Genomic DNA, 25,905 nt, shown 5'->3' on the forward strand with positions numbered 1-25,905 from the left:
ACTGCCCATTTTTTTTCTACTGTGTTATTGACTTGTTAATTGTTTACTCCATGTGTAACTCTGTGTTATCTGTTCACACTGCTATGCTTTATCTTGGCCAGGTCGCAGTTGTAAATGAGAACTTGTTCTCAACTAGCCTACCTGGTTAAATAAAGGTGAAATAAATAAAAAATTCACATTCTTACAATAAAGTGGTGATTCTAACTGACCTAAAACAGGGAATTTTTACTAGGATTAAATGTCAGGAATTGTGAAAAACTTAAGTTCAAATGTATTTGGCTAAGGTGTATGTAAACTTCAGACTTCAGCTGTATGTACGGCAGGACCATTGTTGTTTGTGGAGTGTTATTGTCGCTGCCAGTCAATGTCTTCTATTCCCTCGTAATCACAGATAGAACACATTTACAGACATAAGTTGCTAAGTGCCTTTAAAGATGTTTCTCATTGTTGAGAGGGTTAAGGGAGCCGTGTGTGTGATTGTGTGTCCAGCATGGGGTGTCAGTTACAAGAGAAATACCCCTCTTCAGATACTTTCTTGGCACAAAGGAGTGCGCTGGACTATGCCTAATCCCATTACACACAGTCACACACACTCCCTCTCTTTCTTCCCCCACACACACCATTCTCCCTCTCAGCCATCTCTCAATAAAACACTCTCTGTATGTCCTTCAGACACACATGCCCAGACTACACAGTCACAGACAGGACCCCCTCATAAAGTCTGTTGAATGGATATCCTGTTCACATCTGTCAACCCCCCCCCCTCCCCCACTTAGGCTAACTCAAATCCACTGACACAGACACCACCCCTCACTCTTATATTTCCCACTTCCCCCTCTTTCACTGCACTGTCGTTTTCTCTCTCAGCTGCTCGCTTAGTCCTTTTTTACAAGTTTGTTAAGGCGATCATGACCGGACAGTTGGCTATTTGATATTAGCTTTTGGTCATGTCAGAGACTGAGGTCACCTGTCTTCTGTTGTGTGTGTATGTGTGTGGTAGAGGCAGACTGGTGTCTCCTCCTGGTTTGAACTAAAACTGCTATTTATTCTGAAAAGGGACAAGGGGGTTTGGTGGGTGATGTCCCATGACCTAGTTTGGTCAGAGCTGTTCTGTTTTTTGAACTCTTTCTGATTCCAGAGAAGTGACTCACTGGATCCTAGCCAGTGTCCCCTTGTCAAAGTGACATGCTGGCCTATAGCTGGAAATGTGTAGTCTAATACTGTACTGTTGGCTGTAACATCTACATGTATTGATTAAACTCTCTCTCTCGCTCTCTCCACTTTTCTACTTTCTCACACACTCTCTTTCTCTGCATTTTTTCTCTCTCCGAGCAGCAATGGCGCCCTCTCTCCTTCAGGCCTATAGTAGGCGCTGGTGGATGGCTGTGACGGCGGTGTTGGAGAACCTGCTGTGTTCTGCCGTGCTGCTGGGATGGGGCTCCCTCCTCCTCATGCTGAAGGGCGAGGGCTTCTACTCACACCTCTGCTCAGGTAGGATATACACCAGGGTTTCCGTTAGCCGGTAATAGCCGGCTTTTGGCCGATAAAAAAAAATGAAAAGCCAATAAATATAATTGCAGCCAGCCAATTGTCTGGGGAAAAAATCCCATTGAGAAATAATGCATTTTAGCCTATTAATTGATTGAGATACCAGTGGGTGTAGCGCAAGAGCTGCTGATACAGTTTAAACAGACGTGTGTTGCTGCTGTAGGGAAACGTGCTTTAATAAGCCCAATCATTGTGCAACGATTCTAAAGGCAATCACATGTATAACATTTTTTTTTAACGATGGCCATGATTAAAAAGAGCTACCTTTTCTTAGCTGGTAATTGAAGCGTGCTTCCTATTCACCATTCAAGTGCATAGGTGTCACGCCCTGACCATAGAAAGCTGTTTATTCTCTATGTTGGTTGAGGCGTGATAGTGACTAGGGTGGGTCATCTAGGTGAATTTGTATTTCTATGGTGGCCAGATATGGTTCCCAATCAGAGGCAGCTGTTTATCGTTGTCTCTGATTGGGGATCATATTTAGGTAGCCATTTCCTCATTTGTGATTTGTGGGATCTTGTCTACAGTTAGTTGCCTGTGTGCACACCAGTAGTGGTTCGGTTGTACTTGTTTGTTTGTTTGTTTGTTTGTTTGTTTGTTTGTTTGTTTGTTTGTTTGTTTGTTTTGTTTGGTTTGGTGAGTTTCGGTTAATTAAAATATGTGGTACTCTACGCACGCTGCGCTTTGGTCCAATCATTTCAACGAGTGTGACAATGGGCAACTAGGCAGGCTTCACTGTGTTACACACCACTTTGCAATGAACTACAGGTGGTATGTAGTTTGAAACCTGAACATTTTACTTCAAAGTAGCCTAGCCAAACTCCAACCAAACTGTGCAGGAGCAATTATTTTATAGACTTAGTGGCCGGGGACTTTAATGCAGGGAAACTTAAATCTGTTTAACCTAATTTCTACCAGCATGTTAAATGTGCAACAAGAGGGAAAAAAACTCGAGCCCACCTTTACTCCACACATAGAGATGCATATTAAGCTCTTCCTCACCCTCCATTTGGCAAATCTGACCATAATTCGATCCTCCTGATTCCTGCTTACAAACAAAAACAAAAGCAGGAAGCACCAGTGACTCGGTCAATAAAAAAGTGGTCAGATGAAGCAGATGCTAAGCTACAGGACTGTTTTGCTAGCACAGACTGGAATTTGTTGCGGGATTCTTCCGATGGCATTGAGGAGTACACCACATCAGTCACTGGCTTTATCAATAAGTGGATCAATGACGTCGTCCCCACAGTGACTGTACGTACATACCCCGACCAGAAGCCATGGATTACAGGCAACATCCGCACTGAGCTAAAGGGTAGAGCTGCTGCTTTCAAGGTGCCGGACTCTAACCCGGAAGCTTATAAGAAATCCTGCTATGCCCTCAGACAAGCCATCAAACAGGATAAAGCATCAATACAGGACTAAGATCGAAACGTACTACACCAGCTACGACACTCTCGGTTGTGGCAGGGCTTGCAAACTATTCCAGACTAAAAAGGGAAACACAGCCGCGAGCTGTCCAGTGACACGAGCCTACCAGACAAGCTAAATTACTTCTATGCTTGCGTCGAGGCAAGTAACACTGAAACATGCATGAGAGCATCAGCTGTTCCGAACGACTGTGTGATTACACTTTCCGTAGCCGATGTGAGTAAGACCTTTAAACAGGTCAACATTCACAAGGCAGCAGGGCCAGACGGATTACCAGGACGTGCATTCCGAGCATGCGCTGACCAACTGGCAAGTGTCTTAACTGACATTTTCAACCTCTACCTGTCTGAGTCTGTAATACCAACATGTTTCAAGCAGAACACTATAGTCCATGTGCCCAAGAACACTAAAGTAACCTGCCTAAATGACTGCCGACCCGTAGCACTCAGGTCTGTAGCCATGAAGTGCTTTGAAAGGCTGGTCCACACCATTATCCCAGAAACCCTAGGCCTAGACACACTCCAATTATCATACCGCCCCAACAGATCCACAGATGATGCAATCTCTACTGCACTCCACACTGCCCTTTCCCACCTGTACAAAAAGGAACACCTATGTGAGAATGCTATTCATTGACTATAGCTCAGCGTTCAACACCATAGTGCCCTCAAAGCTCATCACAAAGCTCAGGACCCTGGGACTAAACACTTCCCTCCTCAACTTGATCCTGGATTTCCTGACGGGCCGCCCCCAGGTGGTAAGGGTAGATAACAACACATCCACCACGCTGATCCTCAACACGGTGGCCCCTCAGGGGTGCGTGCTCAGTCCCCTCTTGTACTCCCTGTTCACTCATGACTGCATGGTCAGGGACGACTCCAACATCATCATTAAGTTTGCTGATGACACAACAGTGGTAGGCCTGATCACGGACAACAATGAGACGGCCTAAAGAGAGGAGGTCAGAGACCTGGCCGGGTGGTGCCAGGACAACAACAACTCCCTCAATGTGATCAAGACAAAGGAGATGATTGTGGACTACAGGAAAAGGAGGACCGAGCACGCTCCCATTCTCATCAACGGGGCTGTAGTGGAGCAGGTTGAGAGATTCAAGTGCCTTGGTGTCCACATCACCAACAAACTATCATGGTCCAAGCACACCAAGACAGTAATGAAGAGGGCACGACAAAACATACTCCCCCTCAGGAGACTGAAATGATTTGGCATGGGTCCTCAGATGCTCAAAAAGTTCTACAGCTGCACCATCGAGAGCATCCTGACTGGTCGCATCACTGCCTGTTATGGAAACTGCTCGGCCTCCGACCGCAAGGCACTACACAGGCCACCCTAGTCATAGACTGTTCTCTCTGCCACTACATGGCAAGTGGTACCGGAGCGCCAAGTCTAGGTCCAAAAGGCTTCTCAACAGCTTTGACCCCCAAGCCATAAGACTCCTAAACAGGTAATTAAATGGCACCCAGACTATTTGCACTGCTCCCCCCCTCTTTGACGCTGCTGCTATTCTCTGTTTATTATCTATGCATAGTCACTTTAAATCTACCTACATGTACACATTACCTCAATTACCTCCTCGACCAACATGTGACCCCGCACATTGACTCTGTACCGGTACCCCCTGTATATAGCCTCGCTATTGTTATTTTACTGCTGCTCTTGAATAATTTTTTTACTTTTATTTCTTATTTTTTACTTACCTATTAATCTATTTGGTATTTGCCACGCGCCCTGCCCAAATTGCGGACCCTTCCAACTCTAGGCTATGAGATTTAAAACAATCTAATCCTCTTTGGCCAAATCATTCTTTCTGATCTAGTAGCCTATTTTAAATTATTTATTTATTTATGTATCGACAGGAGTAAGCGAATTAGGCTGTATAATTTTGGCTATTTCGTTCAATTTACTTCCCATAGCCTTATGGAAGTGCCGCCTATGTATTCTAACATCGGAATTCGGTAAGAATGACAGATGCTGTTGCATCCGAGTTGCATGTTCTGTTAAGATCATTTACCATAAACTAAATGTGATTTCTGTCATTCTGACAACCGTGGGTGGACGCCCTAATCAGGTTACGCAACCAATAGATACATTTCTTAAATGACGGGTAAATTAAAATGTTGCCAGTCAAATGTCCAGCGCAACATTTTCCTAATGGAAACCCAGATACACAAACATACACTATCAGAGGAGGGAGACTTATATACACAGAGGAGGAAGACATCCAGTGCATTCGAAAAGTATTCAGACCCCTTGACTTTTTCCACATTTTGTTACGTTACAGCCTTATTCTAAAATTGATCAAATTGTTTTTTCCCCTTATCAATCTACACGCAATACCCCATAATGGCAAAGCAAAAACAGGTTTTTAGAAATGTTTGCAAATGTATTACAAAAATAAAACTGAAATATCACATCTACATAAGTATTCAGGCCCTTTACTCAGTGCTTTGTTGAAGCACCTTTGGCAGGGATTACAGCCTCAAGTCTTGGATAGATATTACAAGCTTGGCACACCTGTACTTGGGGAGTTTCTCCCATTCTTCTCTGTATATCCTCTCAAGCTCTGTCAGGTTGGACAGATATTTGGGTTCAAGTGCCTGGGCCACTCAAGGACATTCCCGAGGCTTGTCCCAAAGCCACGCCTGCGTTGACTTGGCTGTGTGCTTAGGGTTGTTGTCCTGTTGGAAGGTGAACCTTCGGCCAAGTCTGAGGTCCTGAGCGCTCTGGAGAAGGTTTTCATCAAGGATCTCTCTGTACTTTGCTCTGTTCATCTTTCCCTCGATCCTGTCTCCTAGTCTCCAGGTCCTTGCTGCTGAAGCAACATGATGCTGCCACCACCATGCTTCACCGTAGGGATGGTGCCAGGTTTCCTCCAGACTTGACGCTTGGCATTCAGGCCAAATAATTCAATCTTGGTTTTATCAAACCAGAGAATCTTGTTTCTCATGGTCTGAGAGTCTTAAGGTGTCTTTTGGCAAACTCCAAGCGGGCTGTCATGTACCTTTTACTGAGGAGTGGCTTCCGTCTGGCCACTCTACCATAAAGGCCTGATTGGTGGAGTGCTGCAGAGAGGGTTGTCCTTCTGGAATGTCCAATCAATTGAATTTACCACAGATGAACTCCGATCAATTTGCAGAAACATCTCAAGGATGATCAATGGAAATGGGATGCACCTGAGCTCAATTTCAAGTCTCATAGCAAAGGTCTCAAAACTTATGTAAGTAAGGTTTATTTTTATTTTTAATCTACACACAATACCCCATAATGACAAAGTGAAAACAGGTTTTTAGACATTTTTGTACATGTATTAATGAGAAGAAGAAAAAATGTATCCATTTTAGAATAAGTCTATAACGTAACAAAATGTGGAAAAAGTCAAGGGGTCTGAATACTTTCCGAATGCACGCCACAGGATGTTGGTGGCACCTCAATTGGGGAGGACGGGCTCGTGGTAATAGCTGGAGTGGAATGGTATCAAATACATCAAACACATGGTTTGATGCTGCTCTATTCCAGACATTATTATGAGCCGTCCTCCCCTCAGCAGCCTCCACTAATGCATGCTGTTCCTCATGGACGCATACACTCTTCCTCAGCATAAACTGCTATCAGGGATGAGCGGTAACCTTTCCATCTCTCCCATAGACAACGACACTATGGCCCACTTGCTGGTGATGGGCAACCTGACTTCCTGGGAGAGTGGTATCTGGGTGAGCTGTGTGGACCAGGAGGAGATGCTCAACCTGGGCTTCACCATCGGCTCCTTCCTCCTCAGCGCTGCCACCCTGCCCCTGGGCATCCTCATGGACAAGTACGGCCCGCGCCCACTACGCCTTCTCGGCAGGTAATTATATAACATTATAAACTGAGTGGTTCAAGCCCTGAATGCTGATTGGCTGACAACCGTGGTATATCAGACCGAATATCACGGGTATGGCAAAACACTTTGTTTTCCTGCTCTAATTACGTTGGTAACCAGTTTATAATAGCAATAAGGCACCTCGGGGGTTTGTGGTATATCGCCAATATAACACAGCTAACGCTGTATCCATGTACTCTACGTTGCGTTGTTGCCTATGAACAGCCCTTAGCCATGGTATATTGGCCATTTACCACACCCCTTCGTGCCTTATTGGTTAATTAACTAGTGGTTAGTACCAATAGCGATAATTCAATATGATATGGATATAATTTGATATTCATATGAGCAAGGCATATCGGGATATCCGTTTATCCTTGGTGTTAACGTACACTATTCTGTGAAAGAGTACATGTTACTGGTGGAGCGGCGGAGGAAGTCAGATTATGCCAGATCACATACCCAGGGCGGGTGGAGGGGCATTTAGTCTGTCTCCTCAGTGAACATGGGTGGGGCTGTGTGTGTGTGTGTTTGTCTTTGTGTGTGTGTTTGTCTTTGTGTGTGTGTGTGTGTTTAAGGGAGTGGTTCTCAACTGATTTTGCCTTGGGACCCAAATTGAACCAGGTTGTCTCAGTAGCGATTCAATATTCACATTGTAATTTTTTGGGCCAAAAAGCAATCTGGAAAACTATTTTTAATGCTTTATTGATATTTATTGTACCAATTATATGACAAGGGAACAACAGTCACACCTTTTTCATTGTCAATAATTCCATTTGGCCCATATTCTCCATGAAGAATGTTAAGCTCACTAAAATCAACAAAATCTGCTAAATGGCACTGCTAATAACTTTATATTGAAAATACTGTGGTTGAAAAAAAGGTTCATTATCATTTTTAAACACTTTATACCTGGTTTGAGTCATTTAAATTCAGACTGGAATATTCGTCACCCATTCAAAACCTCCCACCAGGTGAGAATCGCTGGTTTAAATTATGCGTGTCAATGTATGTGTGTGTTTTAGGTTTACCATAGGGGAGGTTTGAGTAATGAGGAATGTGTGACAGACAAAAGAGGTGTGTGAATGCTGTAATGACAGACACATGGCTCGAGGAGAACCTCTGCCTCGTTGGAATCTCTTCCGGCAAAAAAGGGAGAGAAAGAAGCTAATAGAGAGAGAGAGATTTGACTGGTACACCTCTCTCATCTCCCTCCTTGGCTTGAAATGTACCGTTGTTATCTGCTAATGAATGTATAATAATGTATTTTTTTAGGTCTGGATGTCCATCTAAAAATGAAACTTCCTTTTTTGCAGTTTTTGTTTTGGTCTCTCTTGTGCCATGATGTCAATATCAGCGTACGATCCTCATCGTAAGTCACAGACATTATCCCCAACACAGGCACGCACAAACACACACACACACACGCTGCCACTTGTCGATACCTGTAGACCAGGAGTCTCCAACAGGTCGAGCACAAGCTACCAGTAGCTCACAGCCCACCTATGAGTAGCTCGCCAATCAATTCTGAAAGTATGTGCATTTTTTTCACAAGTTCCATCGCAAACTGTCATAAACATAAAGCTCCCAGCTACTATCCAATCAAAGCATTATCCCAACCCCGGTTAGCCACAATATCTGCCAATTCATTTCCGCCAATATTGCCCCTGTCTGTCTGTTTGGTGTGCGTAGCCAGCTATTTTGTGTGTAGCCATTTAGTGATGCTAATGATAACCGTCTTGTGGGTAGACAGAAAGACATTCCCCCAAAACATTTTCAATTAAAGGGAAAATCTACTCAAAAATGATATTTTGGTATTTTAGTCCACTGTTGATACTGTCCCAAAATGTTTTCCATGTCAGCAGTCAAGTTTTCAACATACTGGACTTTTAAGAAGCAAAGTGTCACCGGGGTGAACTTTCCCTTTAAATGTTAACAGAAAAATAGGCTTACCTGACAGAACTACATTATTTGTATCAATTGAGTGGCGATTTGTTTGCAAACTCTGCCATGACGTGCTGCAGCAGTAGGCCTAACAGGAGAAACATCACTCGACTGACACATTCCTCTGTTGCTAGATGCGCACTGAGGAATTACACAAAATAAATTCAATTTGCTCGTTTTTTCCCCAGACCTCACAAATAGTCTTCTGATGTGATTTAAGCATGGGCATGGACTCAGAACAAGGAAAATAAAACAGAGAAAACTGAATTCAGGAAAATATAAAACATTATTTTATGTGGGCCCCTTAGTTTGTTTGTTAGCCATTATTTTACCAAGTATATTAACAGAAAACACCAAGGACCCAGGGAAGAGTAGCAGGGGAGAAGAGGAAAAGAACTTGCCTATTTGAATGCTATAAAAAAAAAGTGTAGCTTGCGACATGTTAGATTTAGTTAAAGTAGCTCTCATGCTAGAATAGTTTGGAGACCCCTGCTGTGGACTATACACTTATTTATACACATAGTCAACAGTGTTTAAAGAAATCATTGACTCAAACTATATGTTGAGATTTGTTTCATTAGTCCACATTTGCCCCAAAATGTTTTGCATGTCAGCAGTCAAGTTTTCAAGAAATGTGACTTTCAAGAAGCAAAGTGTAACTTGCAAAACACGTCATCATCATGATGTCACATTACTTGAAAATGGTATATATTTAAAACACACTGACATGCGAAACATTTTGTGACTGTATCAACAGTGGACTAATGAATAAATACCTAAATATTGTTTTTTTGTGGATTATTTCTTTACCTCCTCTATCTCATTTTCTCTCTCTCCAGGGCTCTCTGCTCTCATCTTTCTGGCACTCTCCTTCAACGGCTTCGGAGGAATCTGCTTGACCTTCACCTCCCTCACGGTGAGACACACACACACACACACACACACACACACACACACACACACAGAGAGAGACTAGTGACACCTCTAGTCCATCTGTTCTAAGTTTGTCAAACACACCAGTCAATATTTGCTCTATTCAAGTGGTTGATAAAACAGCAAATCCTCACATCTGTTTACCTCGGATCAAAAAATCAGCAAACACGGTTGTCCTTGAAGACCTCGATTATTGGTTGTTGGCTTCCCATGTCACTGAAAAACCTATTTCATTCCGTTTTGTCCTGTTTGGCATATAACATGAGTTACCTTGCCTGTGTTAGTCTCTGGCCACCTGTGTGTGTGTTATAATTACTGTACAGTAGGCCTGTGTTACCATACACTACCTTTCAAATGTTTGAGGTCACTTAGAAATGTCCTTGTTTTTGAAAGAAAAGCATTTTTTTTTTTACCAGTGAAATAACATCAAATTGATCAGAAATACAGTGTAGACATTGTTAATGTTGTAAATTACTATTGCAGCTGGAAACGGCTGCTTTTTAATGGAATATCTACATAGGCGTACAGAGGCCCATTATCAGCAACCATCACTCCTGTGTTCCAATGGCATGTTGTGTTAGCTAATCCAAGTTTATCATTTTAAAAGGCTAATTGATCATTAGAAAACCATTTTGTAATTGTTAGCACAGCTAAAAACTGTTGTTCTGATTAAAGAAGCAATAAAACGGGCCTTCTTTAGACCTGTTGAGTATCTGGAGCATCAGCATTTGTGGGTTCGATTACAGGCTCAAAATGGCCAGAAACAAAGAACTTTCTTCTGAAACTCGTCAGTCTATTCTTGTTCTGAGAAAAGAAGGCTATTCCATGCGAGAAATTGTCAAGAAACTGAAGATCTCATACAACGCTGTGTACTACTCCCTTCACAGAACAGCGCAAACTGGCTCTAACCAGAATAGAAAGAGGACTGGGGGGCCTTGGTGCACAACTGAGCAAAAGGATAAGTACATTAGTGACTAGTTTGAGAAACAGATGCCTCACAAGTCCTCAACTGGCAGCTTCATTAAATAGTATCAGCAAAACACCAGTCTCAGCGTCAACAGTGAAGAGGCGACTCCGGGAGGCTGGCCTTCTAGGCAAAGTTGCAAAGAAAAAGCCATATCTTAGACTGGCCAATAAAAATACAAGATTAAGATGGGCAAAAGAACACAGACACTGGACAGATGAAGATTGGAAAAATGTGTTATGGACAGACGAATCTAAGTTTGAGGTGTTCGGATCACAAAGAAGAACATTTGTGAGACTCAGAGAAAAGGAAAAGATGCTGGAGAAGTGCTGGACACCATCTGTCAAGCATGGTGGAGGCAATGTGATGGTCTGCGGGTGCTTTGGTGGTGGTAAAGTGGGAGATTTGTACAGGGTAAAAGGGATCTTGAAGAAGGAAGGCTATCACTCCATTTTGCAATGCCATGCCATATCCTGTGGGATGGCTCTTAATTGGAGCCAATTTCCTCCTACAACAGGACAATGACCCAAAGCACAGCTCCAAACAATGCAAGAACTATTTAGGGAAGAAGCAGTCAGCTGGTATTCTGTCTATAATGGAGTGGCCAGCACAGTCACCGGATCTCAACCCTATTGAGCTGTTGTAGGAGCAGCTTGACCGTATGGTATGTAAGAAGTGCCAATCAAGCCAATCCAACTTGTGGGAGGTGCTTCAGGAAGCATGGGGTGAAATCTCTTCAGATTACCTCAACAAATTGACAACTAGAAGCCAAAGGTCTGCAAGGCTGTAATTGCTGCAAATGTCGGATTCTTTGATGAAAGCAAAGTTTGAAGGACACAATTATTATTTAAATTAAAAATCATTATTTATAACCTTGTCAACGTCTTGACTATATTTCCTATTCATTTTGCAACTAATTTCATGTATGTTTTCATGGACAACAAGGACATTTCTAAGTGACCCCAAACGTTTGAAAGGTAGTGGATGTTAGTCACCAACAGGTTTTGAGGGAGGGTAGCTTTTAGTGTTTATGGATGTGAAATTGTTTACGTGGTGTGAGTGTGTGTGTGTGGGTATTTTGGCGCCTGAGTTGCACATGCCTTTTCCCAGATGGAAATTGTCCCACTTGTGCCTCCACCAATCACAAGTCCTGACTCGTCACACACCCACCTTTACCCAAAACACACAAGGGCACACTCACCCTCTCTCTAACCCCCTTCCTCCCTCTCCCTCTTTCCGCAGTTCTTATCTTACTCTCTCTGTTCTAGCTGATATTAGTCAGCTGGAAAAATCCAAAAACAAACACGGAACTGCCTTGATCCCCATGTGTGTGTCCTCACACAGAAACCCCCAGAAACACTAGGGGAACACATAGACAAAATCACAATGCAGACTGAGAGAGGTCTAGTCAGGTACTGTTGACCTCAGGCAATCCTGTAACCTCTGACCTTTCTCCTGGCTTTAGACGACAGACCAGTTAAGCCACCTCTTCGTGTAGGTATATTTACTGTAACACTCAATCCAAAACATTCACACACCCCTTCAATCACGCTCACAAATGAATACCTGCTGCATGCTGTCACACACGTCAAACGACAGTTTGTCCTTTCGCTCTCTGTTGTACACACAACCCTAGTGCCTCCCACATAGTTTGCCACAAACTCTAATAAACCCAGGGAGAATGCACACACTGTTCGGCATGAGTTGTGTCCTCCTGCCACCCCACCCCTTCTCAGTGGCATGGCTTTATATATATATATATAACACACACACACACACACACACACACACACACACACACACTTAATTGACATTCACTCCTCTCCATTTGTCTCTTAGAACTTATGTCAGCACTGGGGCACAAGGACACACGCAGACATAGACAGCCCTTCTCTTTGAGTGGTTGTAGTGGCAACACTGCCCATGTTGTTGTGGTTGTAATGTTTTGGTCCTGATGAGGGAGGTCACTTCAGTTTGGTTTGTTGAACAAACTCTCCATTCTATCCTTATGCCATTGTTTTTCTAGTCGATCCCAGGGGATTGCCATTCAACATTTAACGCTTAGCTCTGTTTTATTGTGAACAACACAGACAAAACCTACATTGGATTCAGACCACATATTCTCAGCATCGTGGGTAGATAGATGTCATGTCATGCGGCTTGATTTAGGACATTCAATTTATTTAAAGACATTCAATTGATTTAGGGACATTAGATTGTAAAGGTACACTGCTTGCTTGCTTGTAAAGTTTCACTTTTCTATTTCAAATGCAGACACCTTGTTCTACCAACCTTCAACCTTGGGAGCAATTTCCAAACGCCTGAAGGTACCACGTTCATCTGTACAAACAATAGTACGCAAGTATAAACACCATGGGACCACGCAGCCGTCATACCGCTATATCGTCATAACCTGAAAGGCAGCTCAGCAAGGAAGAAGACACTGCTCCAAAACCGCTATAAAAAAAGCCAGACTACGGTTTGCAACTGCACATGGGGACAAAGATCGTACTTTTTGGAGAAATGTCCTCTGGTCTGGTGAAACAAAAATAGAACTGTTTGGCCATAATGACCATCGTTATGTTTGGAGGAAAAAGGTGGAGGCTTGCAAGCCGAAGAACACATTCCCAACCGTGAAGCACGGGGGTGGCAGCATCATGTTGTGGGGGTGCTTTGCTGCAGGAGGGACTGGTGCACTTCACAAAATAGATGGCATCATGAGGTAGGAAAATGATGTGGATATATTGAAGCAACATCTCAAGACATCAGTCAGGAAGTTAAAGCTTGTTCGCAAATGGGTCTTCCAAATGGACAATGACCCCAAGCATACTTCCAAAGTTGTGGCAAAATGGCTTAAGGACAAAAGTCAAGGTATTGGAGTGGCCATCACAAAGCCCTGACCTCAATCCTATAGAAAATGTGTGGGCAGAACTGAAAAAGCATGTGCGAGCAAGGAGGCCTACAAGCCTGACTCAGTTACACCAGATCTGTCAGGAGGAATGGGCCAAAATTCACCCAACTTATTGTGGGAAGCTTGTGGAAGGCTACCTGAAACGTTTGACCCAAGTTAAACATTTTAAAGAATGCTACGACAAGGAATTTTTACTAGGATAAAATGTCAGTAATTGTGAAAAACTGAGTTTAAATGTATTTGGCTAAGGTTTATGTAAACTTCCGACTTCAATTGTATATAATAATTAATCAATCTACACACAAGCAAAAACAGGTTAAGAAATTGTATTAAAATAAAAAACAGAAATACCTTATTTACTTAAGTATTCAATCCCTTTGCAATGAGACACGAAATTGCACTCAGGTGCATCCTGTTTCCATTGGTCATCCTTGAGCTGTTTCTACAACTTGACTGGAGTCCACCGGTGGTAAATTACATTGATTGGACATGATTTGGAAAGGCACACACCTGTCTATGTAAGGTCCCACAGTTGACAGTGCATGTCAGAGAAAAAAAAACAAGTCGCAAGGTCAAAGGAATTGTCCGTAGAGTGCCGAGACAGGTTTGTATCGAGGCACAGAGCTGGTGAAAGGTACCCAAAGATTTCTGCAGAAGGTCAACAGTTCACCTGACACAAGGCTTAATCGAAACATTGTTGATTTGATGTGCATTTTATATTTACAGGAAATCTGAAAGTACTCTGATACATTCAGTAACATGATAAGCATATTCTTGGAAAATGTGGGGTAGGTGCAACGTAAGACAAAAATTACATAGTAATTTCAATGTACTTTTATGAGTCAAGGGGTCTTGAATGATAAGTTTTTTTTTTTAACCTTTTTTGTTTTAGCTCTCCTTGCTGTGTAGTTGAGGAACTAGAGCAAGCACACTTGTAGTAGTTTTGGTTTGAACAAAAACCTGCATCCCTGCCTTCACACAATTACTGTTGTTTTACGCAATCTCGGTCAGGTGGGAATCATTTGATAGCTTGTTCTAAAGCCAACATGACTAGCTATGTTATAACATATGATATTACGGTGTTAGGCTTTCACAATGTCGTTCAGAGAAACAGATTGTAATTCTGGTGAGCATAGAAAGGACTCGTGTGCATTCAGGTGCTTGTGCTGCTGCGATTCTTCTTCACAACAGACAAACATGTGCTCAGTCTGTTCAGAACAACCCAGGGTATGACGCCATGTCATCTTGTAACTGTACATCAAACATAGTGATCATAAATGTTGACACTGTATATGACAAGTTCTATGATATGGACTCATCTTAACAAAATACATAGTCCCCTTAATCTACAGCATTTCCCTCACACAGACAACAAAACATTGGCAAAAGTTTCCTAATTATCACTAGCAGTAGTGTTGTCACTAAGCCTTATATTGTCACCAAGAGTAACATTTGTTTATTTTTGCAAGCTATTGCACACACTATTTTATAAAAGTAGGTTTTAAAGGACCATAGAGTGAAGTCTGCTTTGTGTTTCCATTTTTGTGACGGAAAATCTGGTATCGTGACACCACTAATTAGTGGGAGGGATGGGGACAACTTTTGTCGCACGAGGTACCCAAGTTCAGAATGGCTGTCAGAGCTCTGATGTCATGTAAAGCATGTCGCTGTGATCCAATTCAGGTGTTTATCCGTACTCAAATCTGCCATTTTTTGTGCGATTCTACATGTAAGACCGGTTTGCACTCAGTTCGAAAAGTACTCTCGGCAGGCAAACACTATTGGTGTGTCTGAGCCCTTCGAGAGAGAGGATGAGACTACTAATCAGCCATGGTTCAGTGCTTCCTGTAAACTCTGGAGAGAGAGAGAGGAGGCCTACAGCTGTATATTCTCCTTTAGGGAGCCTAACATTGACTCAAGTACATGTTTTGTCTCTCACTCCATCTTTCTCCCTCCTCTCTTTCTCTTTGTTTCTCTCAGACACATTTGTTTTGTCTCTCCCTCCATCTTCCCCCCCTCTCTTTCTCTTTGTTTCTCTCAGACACATTTGTTTTGTCTCTCCCTCCATCTTCCCCCCCCCCCTTTCTCTTTGTTTCTCTCAGACACATTTTTTTTCTCTCCCTCCATCTTTCTCCCCCCTCTCTTTCTCTTTGTTTCTCTCAGACACATTTGTTTAGTCTCTTCCTCCATCTTTCTCCCCCCTCTCTTTCTCTTTGTTTCTCTCAGACACATTTGTTTTGTCTCTCCCTCCATCTTTCTCCCCCCTCTCTTTCTCTTTGTTTCTCTCAGACACATTTGTTTTGTCTCTCCCTCCATCTTTCTCCCCCCTCTCTTTCTCTTTGTTTCTCTCAGACACATTTGTTTAGTCTCTTCCTCCATCTTTCTCCCCCCTCTCTTTCTCTTTGTTTCTCTCAGACACATTTGCTTTGTCACTCGTCATCACACACTTTTCACAGCTCTTCTACCCATCCTAGAATGTATTTTCATATCCGTGTAACATTTCCAGTAATTCCCATGTACCTGACAGTAAAACCAGCTGGGTCATTCCTCTCTCCTAAATTCACGTGTTTCCACGGACCCTGGCTGGCCAAAAAGGGAAGTCACATGTGCTTGAAGGACATGCGTTAAATGTGTGCTTTCTAGGCTCCTGTCAGAGAACCGGTGGGAATATCGCCTCCTGCAGACACACACACACACACACACGGAAGCCAAGACGCTCTGTCTCACTGTGCTGTACAGTTACAGGCAAACGTCAAGGCGGGCATTTAACACGGCTATACTAACTTTACTTTGACATTTGTAAGAGATACAATCTTCTGTGTTTTTTTTAGCATATGGCCCCTGACACTAGCGTTCCCAAAAATCCGCCAGGGATCATCCTGGTATATATGTTGTCTGCGCCAGAATGTGAAATATTTGCCTTCCAGGAACCAGGTTTCAGGTGTCTATTTACTAGTCCAGTGTCATGTCGGAACACTGCCAGGAACATTTTTACCATGTGCTTGCCGGCAGTGGAGGCTGCTGAGGGCAAGACGGCTCCTAATAATGGCCAGAGTGGAGCGAATGGAATGGCCTCAAACACATGGAAACCATTTGTTTGATGTGCACTACAGGTCAAACGTTTTAGAACACCTACTCATTCAAGGGTTTTTCTTCATTTTTACTATTTTCTACATTGTAGAATAATAGTGAAGACATCAAAACTATGAGATAACACATATGATTCCAGAGCATGTACAGAGCATTGTCGATAATCACATGGCTGATGGATGGTGGACTAGTAGAGAAAGTCTGCTGAGAATGGCCCAGCTCATGAACAGTACTCTGAATGAATATCATTGGGTCTCAAAAAAGTAGGTAATAATGATTGAATCCTTCTGACTCTATGAAATGTCTATTATTAACTTGATTAAATGATCAGAAGTTTTTTCAGTATGATAAAACTTCCTCTGCCAAAGTGGTTCTGTAGATACTGTACTGTAGTAAACCTGTGTTGGGCTTATATTTTACTCAATACCTTTGTGCTCTCTGCTGGTGAGCTTGCATTACTGCACTCCTAATGCACTCAGTCAAGACTTTCCCAATGCAGTGTGTCTGTTCTCCTATTGTATCAATATGTATTGATTGTGGTCAAATGATCAATGTTTGAGACTGTTCATGAATGTATCCCTCTCTCTTTCTTCCTCATCCCCTGTTCCCCACCCCCTGTTCCCCACCCCTTTCTCCCTCCAGATACCCAACATGTTTGGCAGTCGGACCTCCACCATCATGTCTCTGATGATTGGCTCCTACGCCTCTTCTGCCGTCACCTTCCCTGGAGTCAAGGTAAACACGATGATGTCGTCAGAGAAGGACACACATTTGTGACCGTTGCCTCGTATCACTCATACAAATAGAATACATGTTCAGCCTTCATATGTTACGTGAAGAGGTCAATGAAGTGTCCAAAGTAAGCTCTGCTTTTCTATACTAATAACACCCCATGTTCTCTCCCTCTCTAAGCTGATCTATGATGCAGGCGTGTCGTTCCGGGTGATTATGTGGGTGTGGTCGGGTCTAGCAGGCGTCGTCTTCCTCAACTGTTTCTTCAACTGGCCAGGGGAGGCCTTGCCCACGCCGGACGAGGTCGACTACATGTCAGTACAACACTGAAACAACATTACTACAATGTCAGAGCAAAAAAAAAGAATGGCTATTATTATATTTTTACCATAACACTTCCACAATGCTAGAACAATATAGATACAGTTGAAGTCAGAAGTTTACATACACCTTAGCCATATACATTTAAGCTCGTTTTTTTTTTGTACAATTCCTGACATTTAATCCTAGTAAAAAAAGCCCTGTCTTAGGTCAGTTAGGATCACCACTTTATTTTAAGAATGTGAAATATCAGAATAATAGTAGAGAGAATGATTTATTTCAGCTTTTATTTCTTTCATCACATTCCCAGTGGGTCAGAAGTGTACATGCACTCAATTAGTATTTGGTAGCATTGCCTTTAAATTGTTTAACTTGGGTCAAACATATTGGGTAGCCTTCCACAAGCTTCCCACAATAAGTTGGGTGTAACAGAGCTGGTGTAACTGAGTCAGGTTTGTAGGCCTTCTTGCTCGCACACGCTTTTTCAGTTCTACCCACAAATGTTCTATGGGATTGAGGTCAGGGCTTTGATGGCCACTCCAATACCTTGACTTTGTTGTTCTTAAGCCATTTTGCCACAACTTTGGAAGTATGCTTGGGGTCGTTGTCCATTTGGAAGACCCATTTGCGACCAAGCTTTAACTTCCTAACTGATGTCTTGAGATGTTGCTTCAATATATCCACATCATTTTCCTACCTCATGATGCCATCTATTTTGTGAAGGCCCTCCTGCAGCAAACCGTGCTTCACGGTTGAGATAGTGTTCTTCGGCTTGCAAGCCTCCCCCTTTTTCCTCCAAACATAACAATGGTCATTATGACCAAACAGTTCTATTTTTGTTTCGTCAGACCAGAGGACATTTCTCCAAAAAGTATGATCTTTGTCCCCATGTGCAGTTGCAACCCGTAGTCTGGCATTTTTATGGCGGTTTTGGAGCAGTGTCTTCCTCCTTGCTGAGCGGCCTTTCAGGTTATGTCAATATAGGACTCGTTTTACAGTAGATATAGATACTTTTGTACCTGTTTCCTCCAGCATCTTCACAAGGTCCTTTGCTGCTGTTCTGGGATTGATTTGCACTTTTCGCACCACTGTACGTTCATCTCTAGGAGACAGAACGCGTCTCCTTCCTGAGCGGTATGACGGCTGCGTGGTCACGTGGTGTTTATACTTGCGTACTATTGTTTGTACAGATGAACGTGGTACCTTCAGACGTTTGGAAATTGCTCGCAAGGGTGAACCAGACTTGTGGAGGTCTACAATTTTTTTTCTGAGGTCTTGGCTGATTTCTTTTGATTTTCCCATGATGTCAAGCAAAGAGGTAGTTTGAAGGTAGGCCTTGAAATTGATCCACAGGTACATCTCCAATTGACTCAAATGATGTCAATTAGCCTATCAGAAGCTTCTAAAGCCATGACATCATTTTCTGGAATTTTCCGAGCTGTTTAAAGGCACAGTCACCTTAGTGTATGTAAACTTCTGACCCACAGGAATTGTGATACAGTGAATTTCAAGTGAAATAATCTGTCTGTAAACAATTGTTGTAAAAATCACTTGTGTCATGCACAAAGTAGATGTCCTAACCGACTTGCCAAAACTATAGTTTGTTAATAAGACATTTGTGGAGTGGTTGAAAAGCGACTTTTAATGACTACAACCTAAGTGTATGTAAACTTCCCACTTCAATTGTAAGTGAAAACATGATCATGTTACCATACTGAAAGCAAATAAACAACTTTCTTTATTTTCCTCCTCAGTAAGCAGTTAGCGTCGACTGATGTGTCTGGAGACCATAAGGGGGTGGGGGTGAGTTTGAGTCAAAAGAATGGAGACCTGAAACACTCCACTGAGAAACTCCCAGCCGTAACACAGAGTGAGTCAAGAACACACACCGGAAAAACAGAACGTTGCCCTTATTTACATCTCATATACGCATATTAACTGTCTGCCCATCTCTCTCTCTCACAGACACCATCCCATTCCGTAGGTCCGTGTTCTCGCCCATCTTCCTGTGGAGTTTGGTTACCATGGGGATGACCCAGCTCAGGATCATTTTCTATATGGGTGCCATGAACAAGATGCTGGAGTTCCTCGTCACCCACGGCAACCCTTACTGTGAGTGACAAACAAACCACACCTACTGACAACCAACGTACTGACAAACCAGACCGTGACAGTCAACTGACACAACAGACCGTGACAGTCAACTGATACACCATACCGTGACAGTCAACTGACACACCATACCGTGTCAGTCAACTGACAAATCAGACCGTGACAGTCAACTGATAAACCAAACTAACTGACAGTCAACTGACAAACCAGGCCGTGACAGTCCACTGAAAACCAGGCCGTGACAGTCCACTGACAAACCAGGCCGTGACAGTCCACTGACAAACCAGGCCGTGACAGTCCACTGACAAACCAACATACTATCATGATTCCCTCCATGTAAATGTGTTCTAATAAAGTTGTCCTGTCCTTTCTTTCCTTAGCCTCTGTTTTGATCGCCGAGGCAGAGGAGAAAGGTGAGAAATGTCTCCTGGTGAAGGTGCGCGTCCTTGTCGTGTGTGTGTATGGGTGTGTGATGATCAGCCCATGTCCTCCATCACTTGATCTAAAGCTATTATGAATAACAAGAGACTGACAATGACTTACGGTGTATGAGAATCAGTATTTATTGGCCCTTTTTCAGGACCCTGTCTCTCAAAGATCTTCATTGTAAAGGGTTTAAACACTGTTTCCCATGCTTGTTCAATGAACCATAAACAATTCATGAACATGCACCTGTGGAGCAGTCGTTAAGACACTAGCAGCTTACAGACGGTAGGCAATTAAGGTCACAGTTATGAAAACTTAGGACAGTAAAATGGCCTTTCTACTGACTCTGAAAAACACCAAAAGAAAGATGCCCAGGGTCCCTGCTCATCTGCGTGAACGTGCCTTAGGCATGCTGCAAGGAGGCATGAGGACTGCAGATGTGGCCAGGGCAATAAATTGCAATGTCCGTACTGCCTAAGACAGCACTACAGGGAGACAGGACGGACAGCTGATCGTCCTCGCAGTGGCAGACCATGTGTAACAGCACCTGCACAGGATTGGTACATCCGAACATCACACCTGCGGGGCAGGTGCAGAATGGCAAAAACAACTGCCCGAGTTACACCAGGAACGCACAATCCCTCCATCAGTGCTCAGACTGTCCGCAATAGGCTGAGAGAGGCTGGACTGAGGGCTTGTAGGCCTGTTGTAAAGGCAGGTCCTCACCAGACATTAGCGGCAGCAACGTCGCCTATGGGCACAAAACCACCGTCCTGGACCAGACAGGTTTGGCAAAAAGTGCTCTTCACTAACGAGTCGCGGTTTTGTCTCACCAATGGTGATGGTCGGATTCGCGTTTATCTTCGAAGGAATGAACGTTACACAGAGGCCTGTACTATGGAGCGGGATCGATTTGAAGGTGGAGGGTCCGTCATGGTCTGGGGCGGTGTGTCACAGCATCATCGGACTGAGCTTGTTGTCATTACTGGCAATCTCAACGCTGTGCGTTACAGGGAAGACATCCTCCTCCCTCATGTGGTACTGCAGGCTTATCCTGACATGACCCTCCAGCATGACAATGCCACCAGCCAGTTCTGTGCGTGATTTCCTGCAAGACAGGAATGTCAGTGTTCCGCCATGGCCAGCGAAGAGCCCGGATCTCAATCCCATTGAGCACGTCTGGGACCTGTTGGATCGAAGGGTGAGGGCTAGGGCCATTCCACCCAGAAATGTCCGGGAACTTGCAGGTGCCTTGGTGGAAGAGTGGGGTAACATCTCACAGCAAGAACTGGCAAATCTGGTGCAATCCATGAGGAGGAGATGCACTGCAGTACTTAATGCAGCTGGAACTGAACTGTTACTTTTGATTTTAACCCCCCTTTGTTCAGGGACACACATTATTCAATTTCTGTTTGTCACGTCTGTGGAACTTGTTCAGTTCATGTCTCAGTTGTTGAATCTTGTCATGTTCATACAATATTTACACATGTTACGTTTGCTGAAAATCAACACAGTTGACAGTGAGAGGACTTATTTTGTTGCTGAGTTCATATCCTAAGGAGTTTGAGTTTGGAGCGTCGGCAATTGGTTTGGCACCGAAACCTATTGTTGTGCGTCTCCCGGTAAAATTGTTCTCTTTCTTATCATGTATGTAACAATCAGAAGTTACCTCTGTAACGTGATCACGTTTAGCATGTGAAACATTAAGGTGAATCTTCAAAAATGTAAGTGATTACCTTGTTGTCCTCTGATGAAAGAGGGTTCTGTTCCAGCGCAACGTTTTTCATTGGGAGTAATGTGGTAGTAGCTTATCCGTTAAAATTATATTATTTATGCTCAGGCAATGATAGAACCTTTATTGATGTGTCTGCTTAAGGTTATTCATGTTTATCATCTGAGGATGTGCATATTGAAATACAAGTATCCTGATGTGAAACTGGTTCTCATTGGCTGTTGCATTTGTATTTAAGCACCTGCCACTTCCTTGTTTGTCGAACAGGACAGGGAACAGGTTTGCATGCTGCTGGGTTTTAAAGTTTTGTTCCAGTTTTTCTTCTTTCTGTTAATACTTGTACGCCGGCTATTATTATCTTCACTTGCAAATAAAAAGCCTACTCTGGGCAAGAACAATCAGTTCTGACTTGTTCCCTCCTCAGTGTAAAATCATACCGCTGCGTCTTTCTCACAGGGTGTCTAAATGTGTGTTCCCTTCTCTCTCCAGTGAGTTTCTACTCGTCCATCTTCGGCTCCCTGCAGCTGCTGTGTCTGGTCACCTGTCCTCTGATTGGCTACATTATGGACTGGAGGATGAAGGACTGTGTGGACGAGACCAGAAAAGACACAGAGAAGAGGTGTGAGAAAGAGAGAGGGGGAAGCTGAATGGAAGTAAGAGGTAGATATATAGATGTCTTATCTCATTGTCCCCTGTCCAATCCCACTCAGACCAGCAGACGGGCTGACGAGAGACAAGAAGATACAGAAAATCACTAATGCCATGAGAGCCTTCATCTTCACCAATCTGCTACTGCTGGTGTTCGGAGTGTGCTGTCTGATAGACAACCTGCGGCTCCAGGTACACACACACACGTTTTTCTCGTTCATTCGTTACCAAACACACACAAATGCACACACTACCCCACCTCCAAATGTCAACACACTCCTTCCCTCTTCCTCTCTCTGTAGATCCTGACCTTCATCCTCCACACCATTGTCAGAGGGTTCATCCACTCCTGTTGTGGAGGCCTGTATGCTGCTGTGTAAGTACTCAACTTCGTCATCATCTTTACATACAGAAATTGACTTGAGAAATCATTGCCCATTCTCTCTCAGATACCCCTCTAACCACTTTGGAACTCTGATTGGGCTGCAGTCGATGATCAGTGCTGTGATCGCCCTGCTGCAGCAACCCCTCTTCATCGTCATGGTGGGATCCCTGCACGGAGATCCCTACTGGGTGAGAGACACACGCTCAGTTTTCCAGTGCAGTTACCCATACTGTACAAGACCCCTCACTTGTCTAACTTCCCATATCTCTGTCCCTTTATCAGATCAACCTGGGCATGATCCTCTTCTCATTGGCTGGCTTCTTGTTGCCTGGATACCTTTTCTACCATCGCAGACACCTGATCCAGGAGAAGGAGGCTCAGGACAAGAATGCCACTAGCCAGGAGAGAGAGGCTCTCAACCACTCAGAGATCAACGGCCTCAAACACCATAGCAATGGTCACAGCATCCAGTAAGCGGAGGAAGTGGTTCTGGAGCAATGCTAAGGATTTTGGGAACTGTAGGATAATTTGTATCAATGTTCATATTATCCACCCAATCACTAACCACAATATCGTCAAGTAAATGTTATTTTTTTTGCATTGTTAGCATTATTGCTGTTTTTGTTGCCTCATGGCTTTATTCAATCTGTATCGTGGAAGTTCAACGCTTAAGCCCAAATGAAATTTAAAGGCAATGTTCCCACGTTGGCGGAGACTGCATTCACGGTAAACGCTGCGTATGTCGGCTCAATCGGAAATGACCATGACTTTTCTAGCGCTTCAGCGATGCAGATTGAATAGAGCCCTAAACCATGGAACTTCCAATCATGATCCACTAACATGTCAGGACTTGAAGTCAAATACTAGTCAATGGAGTTGCTTGAATTGGAATGTCTTGATAAGTTATCAGAATTTTTTTGTTGTTGATTTATTTGCTGTGTGGCTAGTCCAAGACTTCTATGGTACTTGAAGGACCCTTCAGGGGCATGTTACTCCTTTAATATTTCTCAATCCATGTTGACTAAGAACACACACGACACCAAAGAATGATATTCAGATATGAATTGTGCAGCTTCTACTGAAACAACACAACGATAGTGTTTCTGTTTCGGTTAATCAAATATGCTGAGTGTCACAGACGTAGGATGTATCAAAATGATATGTAAGAAAATGTGAATAGCATAGTTAAGGTTGTACTACGCGGCTTGGGTGAGATCAGACACCTAGTCAGGGAGAATGCTACAGTTTGTTATACCAAATATTATGCCATTGCTTTTTGTATTGCAATCATATTTTTCTTATCGCATAAACTAACATTTTTTAATTTTTTTAAAATTTTACCTTTATTTAACCAGGCAAGTCAGTTAAGAACACATTCTTATTTTCAATGACGGCCTGAGAACAGTGGGTTAACTGCCTGTTCAGGGGCAGAACGACAGATTTGTACCTTGTCAGCTCGGGGGTTTGAACTCGCAACCTTCCGGTTACTAGTCCAACGCTCTTAACCACTAGGCTACCCTGCCGCCCCTCATGCATACAGACACACACGTGCTCACTCTCTTTCACAGACAGACTGACTGTAGAGACACTAACTACCTCTTCTATTCCCTAACCGTCTCTCTACAACCCAAGACCCATTTGTGTGCCTGTGTGAGAGTGTACCGTGTGTGTAGATTTGTCTTTTCATTGGTCATTATCACTCATTACATTTACATTTACATTTTTTTACATTTAAGTCATTTAGCAGACGCTCTTATCCAGAGCGACTTACAAATTGGTGCGTTCACCTTAAGACATCCAGTGGAACAGCCACTTTACAATAGTGCATCTAAATCTTTTAAGGGGGTGAGAAGGATTACTTTATCCTATCCTAGGTATTCCTGAAAGAGGTGGGGTTTCAGGTGTCTCCGGAAGGTGGTGATTGACTCCGCTGTCCTGGCGTCGTGAGGGAGTTTGTTCCACCATTGGGGGGCCAGAGCAGCGAACAGTTTTGACTGGGCTGCGCGGGAACTGTACTTCCTCAGTGGTAGGGAGGCGAGCAGGCCAGAGGTGGATGAACGCAGTGCCCTTGTTTGGGTGTAGGGCCTGATCAGAGCCTGGAGGTACTGAGGTGCCGTTCCCCTCACAGCTCCGTAGGCAAGCACCATGGTCTTGTAGCGGATGCGAGCTTCAACTGGAAGCCAGAATTAGCCATGTAATATGTAGATGTTTTATTTTTGGTATGATAGTTTTATTTTTCAAACGATATAAACATATACAGACAAAAGACAACGTAGATTCTATGCCTAGATTGTTTAAAGATTGACGAAGTGGAGTCAAATTGGTCATTCTCCACTGTACTCGCATTTCAAGATTTTGTTTTAAAACATGAAAACAGTGTGACACTTGACACCCAAAGCTGAGACTGATTTTGAAAAGTAGACAGATGCAATGGTAATGTATCCAATGTGTCAAATACTTTTACAGCTTTGTGACCATGAATGAACTTGTGTTGTAAAACAATATGTATTTACTGTCTGTTTGTACCTTTTATATGCAGACATGTTAAAAAGGGGATTGTTATTTTTACCCAATGTTTTCATTGTAATGCCATGATTATAACTGCTATTCTGATTATGTATGCTTTCTGTGTTCTCTACCCGGTTAGTGTAGAGTGTACAAATCATTAAGAACACTTTCCATGACGGTGTCCAGGTGAAAGCTATGTCACCTGTTAAATCCACTTCAGCCAGTGTAGATGAAGGGGAGAAGTAAAAGAAGTCAAATAAGTATTTGTGCCTTGAGACAAAGATTGTGAATGCGCAAGCAAAGATATTTAAGTGCCTTTGAACGGGGTATGGTAATAGGTGCC

The 25,905-nt window shown here is 43.2% G+C and overlaps 1 protein-coding gene across 1 annotated transcript in view; it reads left to right on the forward strand.

Annotated features, from left to right (window-relative positions):
* LOC115130712 (large neutral amino acids transporter small subunit 3-like) overlaps positions 1-24,378 on the forward strand; it is a 33,920-nt gene extending 9,542 nt beyond the window's left edge. Inside the window, exons 2-15 of the mRNA XM_029662107.2 lie at positions 1,336-1,491; positions 6,643-6,841; positions 8,173-8,228; positions 9,640-9,716; positions 17,341-17,433; positions 17,611-17,744; positions 19,506-19,621; positions 19,717-19,863; positions 20,244-20,276; positions 22,511-22,640; positions 22,732-22,861; positions 22,972-23,045; positions 23,119-23,242; positions 23,337-24,378. Of these exons, the coding sequence (XP_029517967.1) occupies positions 1,338-1,491; positions 6,643-6,841; positions 8,173-8,228; positions 9,640-9,716; positions 17,341-17,433; positions 17,611-17,744; positions 19,506-19,621; positions 19,717-19,863; positions 20,244-20,276; positions 22,511-22,640; positions 22,732-22,861; positions 22,972-23,045; positions 23,119-23,242; positions 23,337-23,528 (1,659 nt within the window). The 5' untranslated portion in view covers positions 1,336-1,337 and the 3' untranslated portion in view covers positions 23,529-24,378. The remainder of the gene's footprint in view (positions 1-1,335; positions 1,492-6,642; positions 6,842-8,172; positions 8,229-9,639; positions 9,717-17,340; positions 17,434-17,610; positions 17,745-19,505; positions 19,622-19,716; positions 19,864-20,243; positions 20,277-22,510; positions 22,641-22,731; positions 22,862-22,971; positions 23,046-23,118; positions 23,243-23,336) is intronic.
* Positions 24,379-25,905: the final 1,527 nt, after the last annotated feature.

This window comes from Oncorhynchus nerka, linkage group LG6, assembly GCF_034236695.1.
Source record: "Oncorhynchus nerka isolate Pitt River linkage group LG6, Oner_Uvic_2.0, whole genome shotgun sequence".
Lineage (NCBI taxonomy): Eukaryota > Metazoa > Chordata > Actinopteri > Salmoniformes > Salmonidae > Oncorhynchus > Oncorhynchus nerka.